At 34.6% G+C, this 14,949-nt stretch overlaps 1 protein-coding gene across 3 annotated transcripts in view; it reads right to left on the bottom strand.

Annotated features, from left to right (window-relative positions):
- Positions 1 to 399: 399 nt before the first annotated feature.
- The window catches only part of LOC108575465 (tropomodulin), a 205,887-nt gene continuing 191,337 nt past the window's right edge, over positions 400 to 14,949 (bottom strand). The window contains exon 9 of one of the 3 annotated variants that reach the window (XM_017938266.1): positions 400 to 663. In XM_017938266.1, coding sequence (XP_017793755.1) covers positions 599 to 663 — 65 coding nt within the window. In that variant the 3' untranslated portion in view covers positions 400 to 598. The remainder of the gene's footprint in view (positions 664 to 14,949) is intronic. The other 2 variants (XM_017938267.1, XM_017938265.1) reach the window with 2 other exon arrangements.

Genomic DNA, 14,949 nt, shown 5'->3' with positions numbered 1-14,949 from the left:
TTCAATATCAAAGCTTTCAAGATTCTTTGAACATCGATGAGTTTTAGGTGTTGAAACTCCTCGACGTGTGTATCCATTCGTTCAATACTTTGAAGACCTTCAAAGAATTTTCCAAAATTTAACAACTTTTCAATACACGCAGATCTCGAAAAGCTCTTTGAAAATGAACACTATTTTACGAAAACAGGAGTAGCTTTCAAGACTTTCAAACCAGATTCCAATAACTTTCAAGCTTTTCTGCGATAATTATATCATTCGATACTTCAAAGAAAACTAAACTTGTTCTATTATTTAAAACTAATTCAACACTCCATTATTCCTGTTGAAGTAATCTGAATCATTCGAAGTCTATCATCATTCTAAATACTTCATCGATAAGCTATGTTTAATTGTCCCTTGTTCGAAATCGAACAAATTTAAAACGCACACGTTCTCTCAAATAACATTCTTCTACAAAACGTACAGTTACAAACTATCTATCTTACTTTCGATACCAGATTAACCCGATTAACAGTGATGAACAGTCGTAGGCAGATTACTCGAGCATCGTAGTCGTTGTCTAGGTCGTCATCGTCGTTGTCGAAGTAAACGTAGGCAGTCATCGGTGCAGGGCCCAGCCGATAGTATAGTTGCGGGAAGACCTTCCCGTGCGCTGTAGACGATCTGTGGAAAAAAGCCGCCCATCGATGGCCCCGTGTGAGAACGCGTGTGAAACACGCGGATCTACGATCCTTGAATGCACTGAATCGATCGATCGGATGACTGAGGTGTTGTTTTTCTTTCACGTGAAAGTTTCAGGTGTATTATGTAATTAATGTTCTTATTACTTCAGGTATTCGCAAGAATATTGATCTTTTTTCACGGATCTTTGTCGCCTTTCAAAATTTCTATTTTAGCTACTTTACACAATTGCTTGCCCTTTTCGTCCGTATCATACAGGGTAAAACTAAGAAGAGAACTTCAGTAACCCGGACATTTAGATTTTTCGGAAACTTTACAAGTTTCTTTTGTTACTTTTTTGGTTTTTCAGAATAAAAACATCCCTTGAAGTTTAATGTGTTTTCCTATTTTTCAGTATATCTTCAAAACTATAATCGATATAAAAAATTGTCACAATGAAAATTTAATGGCATTTTATGCGCTACAAAAGATCTAAATTTTTTAAAATAAAGATGGTGAAGTATGTTTGTTTATTTAACAAACAAATTTTTAACAATTCCATTGCATAGCTTTATAGAGCATAAAAGCTATTAAATTTTTATTCTAACAATGTTTTTATGCCTACCTACTGTGGGATTTTGTTAAATACTTTTGCGTTTATTCTCATAGAAGTAACCCCACGCGACGCCGGTGCTGTTCACCTATAATCCGCTTCTCTTTTCTTTTCGCCGCCGCCCCGATTCGTTCTCTTCCGGCTCGATGCTTCTCCTTTTTTTTTCACACTCACACACCTCACACTCTTCCTCCTTTTCTCCGCGCACGCATCCACACACGCCGCGATCGGCTTGACACCCATGTTGTCTAACATAACAAACACGCCACGCACGATCGTCTTCCATTCGTTCTTCCTTTCCAGGCCATTCACACCGACTCTTTCACATTCACTCTTTCATACCACCCCCACAACTCACACACACGCGCAGCCAATGCGGTCCTCTCTTTCTCTCCTTCATCCTCGCTCTCACTTTCCCTCCCATACTACTATAGTATTGAAGCCATGCAGAAAAACAGGAAAACATATAGGTGGAAAAGGAAAGGTTGTGCGTTTCCTTCTGGGCTAGCTATATACAGTAAATTCTCCACAAGTGTCAGTCCGCAAGGAATCTAAACCTGACACTCGTAGAGTCAGGGACTACGTTTTCGAGTCTCGCGCCCGCCTTTGTAGTTTGCCGAACGTAGACAAGGACAGCGAATAAATGATAAGGATGAAACGTGAGTCGAGGCAACCAAGCGATTTAAATACCAACTTTTTTAATTTTACGTTTTTTATCCCGAAATTTTTCTTAACATTAACACGTTCACTGTCTGGCGTGACAGTGAATAAGTAAATGTTGTTCAAATTATGTCGTGTTTGATATCATTTTCATCAGAAAAATCTCAGCAACATGTTAAAAAAAATTTCAGATGAAAAAAAGTAAAATTAAAGAAATTAGATTTTTCTATTATGAATTGTCGAGCCTATGAAAAAAAGTAAAATTAAAGAAATTATATTTTTCTATTATGAATTGTCGAGCCTTGAAATCTCGTAAAAGAATCGAATGGTGTAGCGTTACACGCTAGACTGACAGCGAGCGAGATAACATAGGCGTAGGACCATCTATACTGACACTTGTAGAATCCAAACTGACTGACACTTGTAGAGAATTTACTGTATGTAGTCGGAAATTGTATACAAACGGCAGTCTTTAGTGAGGACTAGTGAGAATTTGTCGTTAGTCCGTCCCTTTAGTGGTGGAGCTTAGGAAGTGCGGCCACATTAACTTTTAAGGGATATTTGCACCCTGAAAAACCAAAAAGTAGCAAAAAAAATTTGTCTAATATTTCTATTAAAGTCCCCTATAAACCTGCAAAATTTTAAACAAATCAGAATTTTCGGGTTACTGAAGTTCCCTTACAAGTAATACGTCCCGATTGACGAATCACCTCACTATTGTGTGGCGCACACAAGTAAAGTATATTTTTCTATATTTTTCGAAGATACTTAATAATCACACTTATACTTTAGCAACGACAGATTTGAACTTGTAATTTGCAGCAATGTATACCTACTTAATTGTGAGTGTACAACAATAGTGAGGATATTGTTAGCTATTTTTATCTAGTTTTATTCTATTAGATTTCACAGGGTTTACGCCCGTAAATAAAGTATAATTATTGGGTTGCCCGGACAATTTGTACTACAATTTTAAAGGAAACAGCCAGTATGTGATTGGTATTCTTATTAGGGGGTATTACGTGAGATATACCTACTATATCATAAGTATTTTTATCACCACTTAACGCATTGCCAACCGATTGGGTACAACTACTATTTTCCACTATATCATTTACAACGAGTGATAATTCATTCTTACATAGAGGGTGTCCCAGCTTTTTCCGATCAAACTTTATCAATATATTGTATAGGTATAAAAAAAAAAATTATATAAACATAGATCGCTTGAAGCTTTATTAAAAAATAATAACAATAGTAACGGATGAGAACGATAGGAATGGTAACGGATGTACAGTTATAATACAAAATAAGAATAGCTCAGCGGTATAGTACTTACATCTGTGGCGGGTACGTCGTCGTCAACAAACCCTTACCAAACCTAGTTCTATTCTCCCACGCGAATTTTCTCTTTTTCAACTCCTTCAGATTTTAGTTTCCGTTCTTTTATCTCTCCCGGGGTTAAGACTTGCCTTCGTCCTCGAGAAGCCTAAGAAGCGCACATGTGGCATCCAGGTTCGCACGAGGACGAACGAATTTTCCGTTTCCACCACTTTCTCCACTTTTGTCTTTATCTATCGCTACTCCTGTCTCCCTGTCCTAACAATATAAAATCCCGGTACGCCTACACCTCCGGACAGTTTGTTCCTTTACCGACCATCGCGACGTACCCACCGAACCGCTGCCGCCGGGACAATTAACCAACTAAACGATTGTATTTTCTAGACCAATTGTACGCCGACCATACACTTATACTTTAATAAATTGAGGTGAAAACAGTGTAACGACGTTCCTCACCCACCTCACATCTAGTCTGTTTATGAGAACTGTGCTTACGATCTGAGAATGTTGAAGGTGTTGAATGTAACATTTGCCAGTGCAATTCTTATCTTGTGGCATAGTAACCGCAAGTTCGTGACCTTCATATTTCGTATTTTTGTTATACCTTTTTAACGAAGCTTCGAACGACCTACGTTTATGTAACATTTTTTTGTTACTTACACCAATAGAACATAATGACAGAGTTTGATCGGAAAAAACTGAGACACCCTCTATAGATTATTTTAAAAAATATTTTCCATAATATTGTTAGATAAAATAAACCATCGTTCAGTTTTACATCACTATTTTTCCTAATACAGGGTACTTTATTAATTTTTCTAAAAATCTTTTTCGCAGCTTAGGTATCTATTCACCTGTAATTTGTTCGATTGGTAATGTGTTAAGATATATTCGGGCTGTATTTTACTATTGTTGCTTCTGTTACTTAAGAGTACATTTGTAGTGCATTACTTCTTCTTATTACTTGGGATGTACTTATAGTACGATGTTTGGAATATATTAAATTATTACCATTGTTACAGGGATACAATAATTGAGGTACATTATTTCGGACTCGTCATTCACATAAGAATTGAATTTTTCTAGTCTATAATTAGAAATGAGTAAAAATTATACGCAGTTACTTTATTTTGGTTTCTGCAAATACGATTCATTTTATATTTAATACGGGCATAACAATGCAATTCAAAATGAGGAAACTCTCCATAAATAAATTATTGTCTCCCAATTATTGATTATTCCCAATTAACAGGTTAAGCTGTATTTGGATTATGCTATACTACTGTTGCTATTACTTTGATTATACTACGAGTATCTGAAGTACACTGTTAATTTACTTGTTCGAAAGAAATTATGAGGGAAACTTTTGCATATGCAGATGGGTTGAGTACTTCGAGTAGGAGTTAAAGAGGGACGTAACAGGGTGTTTCGAAAGAGGGTTGATAATTTGTAGGGGAGATAATATGAACTGGGAGAGTAGAAAAAGTTTCAGAATCATAGGTTCTAAAAATAACTTTTACTTATAGAATGGTATTTTATACCGTAGTTTCTGTGAAATCAGAAATTCCTGTTTACTATAGTAAATTTTAGAAAGATTCACAAACGCACCAAAATGTTAATGATCAATATGAATACACGATCACCTATATTTTATTACTTAATCCTATCGCTGTTTGTGTTAAACCAATGGTAGTATTAACACATTCAGTGTAGAGGTCGGAAAATTTGCATATTTACTATTCGTTTCAATTTGCCAATTAAATTGTGGCGACCGCCACGGGGGGCCACGCACTTAGGCCTGGCGAATCGAGAGATGTTTTTCCAAACATCTCCGAGTTTCTTCGTCCTCGAGGACAAGAGTATTGCCTCGGCAATGCAGGCCCGCGCCCCCACTTCCTGGGACTTTCCCAGGGAAAAGGGGCTACTTAAGGGAGCCCCGAAAAAAGGCACGAGGCCTTTTGTCGTAGACTCGCGTCGCCTACACTTCAAAATTAGGTTAAGCGTTATCGGATTCAAATAAATATATTGTTATTAAACAACTTGCCCGAGTAATTACTTTACACCACGTCACTTCCAAAAAATGCTGACAGTGTAATTCAGAAGATTAATCTCCTTTAAAGCGACTTATGCTTAAGTAGAAATTTGTATTAAACATTACTTATTTGGTCATTTGTTCTGAAATAGTTCAACGATAGGTATTAGGCATTAGCATATGGTTCCATATGATAAAATGGTAATGATGATGAGATTCCTAATAATTATAAAATAATCTTTTATATTTAACAGGGCTGTTTAAAGTATAATCATTTTTTAAATTTGTGAAATCAAAACAAAGTTTCTTTAAAATTTAACATTGCTTGTGAAAATTCCCTAGATAGAACTGCCTTGAATTATTCTGTTTAAAATGCTTTTCGAGACGGCACACTCGTTTGATGTGTACATTGTATAAATCATATAATACACAATTCAGAACACGTAATCGGATAATCAAAATGATACGTAATCTAATATTAGTAACACCGTTAAAATTTTATAATAAAAAGGAGCTTATTTTAGTCAAATTATATACAAAACAAAAATTCATTGTAAATGATTAAACTGAAATTCCTTAAAATCAGTGACATTTTATTTATTTATAATCCTAACAAAGGTATAATTAATTGTAACAATTCAGAAATGTCTAGTTTTGACCAATATTACAAACATTTATTTTGTGGAAAATTGCACTAACCCTGAGCAACTAGAACAAACCTTTTTAGTTTCAGAAAATGTTTCGTACTTTGGAAACGCAAATGTACTACATATGTATGGAATCTTAATCCCTAATGAACACGTGCACCCTTAAAAGCACTTCCTTAGTTTTGGGATATACTCTTCAGAAAATATAAAAATAGGTACAGTCAATGTGTACCCCAATTAGTCTCTCGAAAAAGACCTACTTTACTCCTAAAATAACTTTAAATTTTCAGTTTGAAGTCGACTAAGTAAGTAAATTTTATTTTATACAGATATTTTATCAATCACAGCTTGCCTTTAAAACTCTACCATTATCAATAAATATGAAATATTCACGGCATTATTAACCATTCAATAAAATGCAGAACATCTTCAAAGAAATATTTCATTGTTTCCATAATTGACGTTGTACTATTGCTCTAGAATTTAGGAACTGTACCATTAGTATTAAGTCTGCTATCAGTTTTGCTATTCATAAAAAGTTAAATTTTCTATTATTAATATTCTAACTTTTGTTTTTAGTCTGATTTATTTTATTATTAAAATGTTCTTCAATTCTTTGCAAGTCTCACGTCAATTTTAATTCGTTATCACGTTTTGTTTAATTCATTCCACCTTCCAGAAATAAGCATTATTTCTTTTTTACATTGAACTTAAATTTGACATGTCCAAATTGAGGCATATCTTTATTCATTTTTTAATATGTAGGTATACAAATATGTTATAGGTACTTCTTTTTTCGTCGAAAGCTTTCTTATTATTTTTTCCTTTGTTACTACTTTACCAATAATTTTATTCGTTCGTTAACGCTAATAGTTATTACTTAGTCTGTACCAAAGAATAATAAATCACAATTTTGCGGGGCGACCTACAACCATAATGCCAGATTGAACTCACCGCTTGATTCAAAAACTTTGTCAATATTTCAAATTTCGTAAAATAAAAAAGAAGCAAAAATTGTGAAAAATAAACTTTAATTTTTCTTTTATATAAGCTCTACACCAGAACTTTCCCTTTATGCAAAATATTATTGACTGATACAATACAAAAAAAAAAAAAAATACTAGTTAGCCCAAAAAATGTTTATGAACATAAATTAATTACAAAAGATTGTATTACATTTCCGAGAATAAATCATCGAACACTTGCCACTGTACTTATAATAAATACATTTATTCAGCTAAAATTTTCATTAAGATATTAGAAAGGTAGTACACCCGTCCCTCAATTTACGCGAATATCCGTTCCACGTGGATTTGATTTACGCGAATAAAAATCGCGTAAATTGAGTCCGTCAGTATGAAAGGAAAAATATTGGAAATAAAAGCTAGTAAAAGTTTTTCGCTGTAAGTTCTTCTCCTTCTTCAAGTCGATTCAAAATTTTCATTTTCATGTCCAAAGACATCGACATTCTCTTCTTTCGTGTGATTGAAAGTTTGTTAGACATGACTGGGTTAAAATTAAAAAATATAAATTATAAATCTAAACAGTATAGTAACAATGCCGTCCTCTCAACGTCCAAAGTCACACTGTTCGCTTCCGCACTACGGTCCAGCGGCCAAAGACAACGCCTTGTGCGGGCCTAACGCAACGAAGTTTCTTTCTGCGTCACGCGTTCCGCCAACCGATCTCACAATACTGACTGTATAAAAGTGTCTGACCACTGACATATCTGACCGCGTAAAAAAGTGCCGCGTAAATTGAGCGACGGGTGATCATCAACGGTCACTTTAATGAATGTTCCTTCATTTATGGCTTACTGACTAAAGATAATGAAATTTTTTTCTTATGAAATGAAAGGCAAAGACTGAATTGTGCTATGAGTATAGTCTACAAAACAAAAATTGAAATCGTCTTTCAAATATACAGAAAGATATCAAGAAAGTGGTACAATCTCACTCCAGGTGGAGGTAATTCACTTGCCTCTGTAGTACAAGAAACAGTTAAATGTTAACTTCATTAACATCAATTTATCCTTACATTAAACCTACTACTAATAAGTGTCCAATGATTTTATTCTTTTCACCAATCTCCTTCTGTTCCTCGGTATCTACAATAATTCTGCACATTTTTTCCAGCAGTGTGCATTGCACTTGTCGAAACCTGACCATGAATTTTTCCTTGACTTCCATTTGGCAGTCAACACTTCAAAAAGAGGAAAAATTCCACTGAGTTCTAAAAACTTCAAATTTGTATACACGGGTCGATTTAAAATTTAAAGGGTCAAAAATGTGAGTGAGCGTTAATGCTCATTCAAGCACCTACGGACTAAAGTCACAAAGATCCGTCGAAATATCACAATCACGAGAGATCTAAGTTCCAAGCGGCAGTTCCATGCATACAGCGTAATGAACGATTTATATTCGAACGGAGTCACCTCGACGGCGTTCACCCTCGATCGTGGATCGCGGCGATATAAATGGACGGCGAGGAGAGGGCGAGAGAGATCAAAGCGACGCGACGCAGTCAAAGCGTGGTATGTAAAAAAGCGAGGGCAGGAAAAAATGTCGACCGACAGTTTGCACCGGCAGCATCTTTCGAAGGGATAATCCATGGGATGCAGTATCCTCTTTTATTCCGTTCCGACGCGACTCGTAAAGTTCCAGTAATTAACGGGAACGACCGGGCGGAGGCGAATGCTTGTTTCACTTTGAAATTTCTGGTTTGAGGATTTCGAGATACCTTAACCTGCCTTCGCCCCGCGCAAATAAATTTGGTACGACATTTCACATGACTACGGGTTCAATTTTTGAATGAGTCGAAAAATGTGTAAATTGGGAAAAGCCTAAGAGTTGAGCTGTGAAGTGAATTCCAGAACTTCTGGTGCTGCTTGCTTCGAAAGTAGACACATCAAAGAATTCTTTTTTTTATGATACTAAAGATATTTTGTGAAAGAACTAATAGTGTAATTTAAATGTACATTAGATTCAAAAGACTATAGGACAACAAGATTTGATATTGCTCTCCTCTCCTGTGAACTGATATTGTTCTATCTCTTTGTAAACTTTTAAAAAATGAAGAATAATGAATTCTAAAAATTTCCATTTGTAGAAGTAAAGATAAATACTCTAAAGTCAATATAAAACACGAAAATCTTTAATTGATTCATGAAGAATATTTGTATTCTCTTTTCTATAATTTAAATAATTTATGCAGCTGAGATGATTCCTTATGAAAGAAAAGAAGTAAAAAACGTAGAATAAATGTTTTTGTTTGTTTGCCTAGTTTCTGAGAAAAAGAACTTTGAATATACAATTGTAATGCTACAGGTTCAAGTTAAATAAGTTTAATACAATACTTAACTGGTAATTTTGATCATTTATTCTATAAAGCAACATGGAACAATTATTTTCAGTAATAAATAGTATACAATTTGTAAAAATCATCACATCCTACTTGCAACCCAATATAATTTCGTTTCGAACACTTTCCAATCACATTTATTACTGTATAAATCTCATTCACTACCACGATTCACAAACTTTACTAATTTCTGCATTATTGATATTAGTATTAAATAATAATATTACGTAGCATCGTAATCAATCGGTGGTATTTTTACATTCAAAACCATTTTTCTTGGAAACTACATAGGCAAGCAATCAAAAAACTTTATTCCACATATTTTATTTTATTTTTTATAAAATCATCTGTCAGTTGTATTACAGTTTACTGGACACCCTGTATAAATAGGTATAATCTTTAAAATTAGAGACTTATTCTATAGATATTAACTTTGAAATTTTCAATACTTTCTTCCATGTATCATAAAAAAATTATATTTTCACATTATTACTAATTTATTCTTTGTGTTCTATAAAACCTCACACTTTATCTGATTCCAAGTTGTTATATTCATAAACAAAATATCGTCTGTACCAAATTTGAAAGTACGATGGACCGCGCGTCCTAAGTAATTCAACAACCATCGAATATCGAAGATACATTATTAAAATTCCTCGAATAAGGAAGCAATTTGCCACAGTTCAAATTTCCCACGGAGTCTCGAAATTTTGTCGCGAGCGCGTAAAAATTTTAAATTTCTCTTACATGCTAGTTGGAAATCAGTTCGACGACGGCGTAAAGTGTGAAACAAATTACGACTTCGCCGGAAATTACTATCTAGAGCGTGCAGCATGGCGTGAGCATTTTTAACATATCACCATCATTTTCACCGATACTGATAAGCAAAAAAGGTTCCCCTGCCGCTGGCGGATCGATTTTGTCGAAAAGCGCCGTGTTATTATGCAGAATATTGTTTTAACGTGCAGACACACCGACCAGCCTTTACATGCAATGGATGCTGTGAGTATTAATTAACATCCTGCAGTTGTGTCAATTTTAGGGACAATAATCGACAAAATATTCAGAACATTTGTTCGTCTCGTATCAATACCTGTGCGATACATTACAGTCGGAATTATGTCGATCGAACAATAATGCTGACTTTTATAGAAATTCCGAAACTGTATCTGTTCAATGGAATTCTAAGAAATTATTGACAAGCAGTTCGATATGACTTTATTAATAAGTAACTCATTCTGCATTCGAATTTGTCTGATATTAAACTTGGAGTACATTTTAAGGAGATAGAAAATAAAAAAAACTGAAATAATAAAAAAGTTCTCGTGAGATAAAAAATAAAAGAATTGATTGGAATTTGTGATTGAGAAAGAAATCAAGATGATATACATTTATAGATGATGAACGGAGATTTGTACAAAGGGTGAAAATAAATTAAATGAAAATGTTGCAAATATATCAAATTACAATCGTGTGAAAATGAATTGTACATCTATTTAATAAAATTTTTGTGGTAAATTAAGAAGCATCAATGAATTTTGATTAAATGTACTTAACCTTTAATCAATTATGTGTACAGATGCATAAATTTCTAATTTTAAAATAAGGATTTTGGACAAACTTAACCCAATTGAAATTTCTTATAGACATTCGGTAAACGTTTTATATTGTTCCGTTGTTCCAAACCAAAAGCTTGATGATCAAGTTTAATTTTAACAATTTATAACCTCGTTAAAGTCCGATCTTGACTTCTAGTCGATAGTGTACACGTTATAAAGTATCTAATAAAGTGAAGATGATCTTAGCTTTTAGTTCATATAGAGGCAAGTAAATCAAACTTTTAAGTTTAAAGCAGAAAGTATGAACACCGTCTCCGATGTTCTCCTATTACTTCTCCTATTATATTCTCATATTACTTTCCGACATTGCTGAAGAGGAATTAACAGTTATCAAAACACTTTAATGCCTTCATAATTAACAGTGGACCAAGTTGCATTTCAGCATGTATTTTAAAATAACCTTAGGTCATAACAAAATATTTAGCAAGCGGAAACACTCTGGAATTAATCTTATTAGATCTACGAAGAATTTTCCCTTCTTATAGTTTCATTTATACCTATACTCTATCTGAAGTTTTACTAATTCAATTTTTCTTTAGTAAATATCTCAAATACTATACAGGGTGTCCCGTAACTCTGGGAACATCCGGAAATGGGGGGTTGCTGGGGCGACCCTGAACAACTTTTTCCTTATCCAAAATGTAGTTTGAAGCTTCGTTTTCGAGTTACTTAGCAAGCGGAAACACTCTGGAATTAATCTTATTAGATCTACGAAGAATTTTCCCTTCTTATAGTTTCATTTATACCTATACTCTATCTGAAGTTTTATTAATTCAATTTTTCTTTAGTAAATATCTCAAATACTATACAGGGTGTCCCGTAACTCTGAGAACATCCGGAAATGGGGGATTGCTGGGGCGACCCTGAACAACTTTTTCCTTATCCAAAATGTAGTTTGAAGCTTCGTTTTCGAGTTATTAACGAAAAACACTGGCCAATCACAGCGGCCGTAGAGCCAGCGCTCAGGGACGGCGACCGTAACATCAGCTGTTTCGGATTACCTGGAAAGGGCGGGATCGACACACTGACCCAGTGCCAACGACCCAATTTCGTCGAAGCAGGTTCATTCGTGGATGAATGGGTAAGTTTTTCATAAGTAACAAAACACTTTATTCCCTTCGGATAACGAATAAAAGTATCGAACACAGTTATTAAACGAATTATTTGTTATTCATGAAAAAAAAAAAGAAATACGTTTTGTAGATCTATGTTAATGACACGCACGCTGAAAATTTCATCAAATTTCAGTGCGTCGATCCCGACCTTTCCAGGTAATTCGAAACAGCTGATGTTACTGTCGGGCCGTACGGTCGTTCGTCCCTGAGCGCTGTGATTGGCCAGTGTTTTTCGTTAATAACTCGAAAACCAAGCTTCAAACTACATTTTGGATAAGGAAAAAGTTGTTCAGGGTCACCCCAGCAACCCCCCATTTCCGGATGTTCCCAGAGTTACGGGACACCCTGCATACAGGGTGATTCTAATTTTGCACTATATAACAAACTCTACCATCCTACAAGACGATTTTTTTCGCAAGTACATCGGTGCACTTACAAAGTGCAATTACACATTTTTTTAATGGAACTGCATTTCTATTTTACATAGATTAATTCACAAATTATTAAGGTATGTCAATAGTTCTCTTGAGGTATTTCAAATTTTTTATAAGTCGTACGCTTTATTCTAGGTGCTCGAACATGCCGCTGTCAAATCAATAATGCAACATTGTTAATATTAACTTTCATACGCGAAATGTTCCAAAGAGTCACTTCTATGTAAAAAAAATATGCAATTCCGTTGAAATTTTCTTGCAATTGCACTTTGCAAAAAAAAAAATGGTGTCATAGGATGTTAGAGCTTATTAAACAATATACAATTTTTTTCCAGAATATTTTTTAACTTCACTTCGAACAGTGTCACAGCCTGACCCGTTAGCTAGAATCACTCTATATATTCAGCACATATCACGCACAAAATTACGATGTTCTGAGAGGATTTCAACACGACCACGGCCAGCAGCAGCGTCGATATGCGAATAACATTGATATTTGATATTTGAATAGCAAACTGCGGTCCGCGTACTACTTTTGCAAATACCGTTCTGATTTTACATCGGTGTAAATGGAGCTGACGTATTTCATGAATAAATTGTTTGTTATATGAAGACGATAAGCGTACCAATTTTCAACATTCTCAGCACCTCGAATTATATATAATGCAGCATCGTAACCTGCCACTTCTCATTTTTTTTAGCACTCTTAATATCTACTGTTAGAAAAATAACTAGGGCAGAACATTTAGCTTTTAATCTTAAACAGTTTTCGAATTATTCAACGTTAATATTTGAAGAAAATAAGTAATGATATTATTACAAAAATTGCAATTTCAGATTCCAGTTGACACATGTCTGAAATAATATTAAATAGATTCTACAATGTTTGAATTAAACATCTTGTTACATTATCGATGAAAAAACTTTTCTTTTTTTCCAATTGCAATCAATTTTTAGAAATTATGGAAGGTATTTTTAAGATACTTTCAAGAAAGATTATTTTCAAGTAAGTAACTAGAAAATTTAATGCTTTTAAATTTATAATAAGTTTGCAAAAGTCATCATGAACGAAGAGTTGGTTACTACTAAAAAAAGAAGTACATTTATAACATATTCTTGAAGTTTAATTATTAATTTATAAATTTGTACTTCTTAATACCCTTTAACACTTTCTCTATTCAAGTGCATCTAGTTCACAATAAATTTCCACTCCGTCAAACGAATCGAAAGCTTCTGGAAACAATTGGTCAACGCGAATAGGGCAATTTTTCCATCGAATTGCGAAACATTTTCGTTCATTTCCCATCGAGACCTCGATAAAGGCATACTGGTCGCTCGCCGTTGAAAAGGGGTGCCATTTTTTCTCCACAAATCATGAGAAATCGCGAACGACTACCGTATGGAAAACTTTCGGCGGAAATCAGATTTATTGGCGGGCCGTAATTTTTTTGCAGAATAGGAGCGGCTGTGTCTGCCAGCGGAAGATAAATGAAACGCGGCCACGAAAAGTTCCCGCGATCAGAATGGCACGCCGAATGTAGTCAAAAAGTATTTGGAGTATCGATCAATTGTCGAATTGGAACAAGAATCGAAGCGTGATAGCATTTGCACCGGGTAGGTATTAAGCATTTTAATCGCTGTTGTTCTTGGATGAAAAGGACAACATTCATTGGAATCGATCGTGTGAAATCGAATGATAAAATGACGAAGTAAAACGTTTTATTATATAGATTAAATATTTGAAACGCTTCGAAAGTTATTTATGTTGCTGTATTATTTATGTGACTTATAAGAAATATATCATTGGTATAAATTACATTGAAATATGAATCATTCTTGTTGTATTTTGTACTTTCGAAAATCTAACAAAATTGTATTTGGAAATTTAATCTATATATAGTTTATGTTAAATAAATGTATAAGACATTCACAAGTCAAAATATATTATAACCATTTCCTTGGAATTGTTCCTTCACTGTTTTAATAACTTTCATTCGCAAATTATTGAAATGAAAATTATAGTATAAAAAATACACATGTTTTTGATATATTTCACTTCACCTTTTATGTTGTCTCCACATCGTATGTATAAAATTTAAAAAAGCCTGTCTTCATAATAAATTTTTATAATGAAATCTATATTTGTAGCACGCAAATGACCAACTATTACAACAACATTTTCGAACTTAGTCTTCACACACTAATTTTCTCAAAAACCAATCCATTACATTTTACATAAAATCAAAAATTTAACATTTTTACATGTACAGGTACAGTGTGACCTCAGGGGCCGCGACTGACTTTTTCCATCGGTCGCGGTACGGGAGTTCACGACCCTGTGGAACCCGAGTGCACGGGCCCGGGGGAGGAGGCTTTGCTCCTCCCACCGGGCTCCGGTTTGGTGGCCGCCCGCGCGGGGGGGCCCCGCCTCCTTGACGGGGGACGGGGCACCCCACGGGTCTTTTGCG

Source organism: Habropoda laboriosa, unplaced genomic scaffold (assembly GCF_001263275.1).
Source record: "Habropoda laboriosa isolate 0110345459 unplaced genomic scaffold, ASM126327v1 scaffold259, whole genome shotgun sequence".
NCBI lineage: Eukaryota > Metazoa > Arthropoda > Insecta > Hymenoptera > Apidae > Habropoda > Habropoda laboriosa.
Note: the sequence above shows the minus strand (reverse complement) of the source record. Positions and strands in the feature narration are given on the sequence as shown.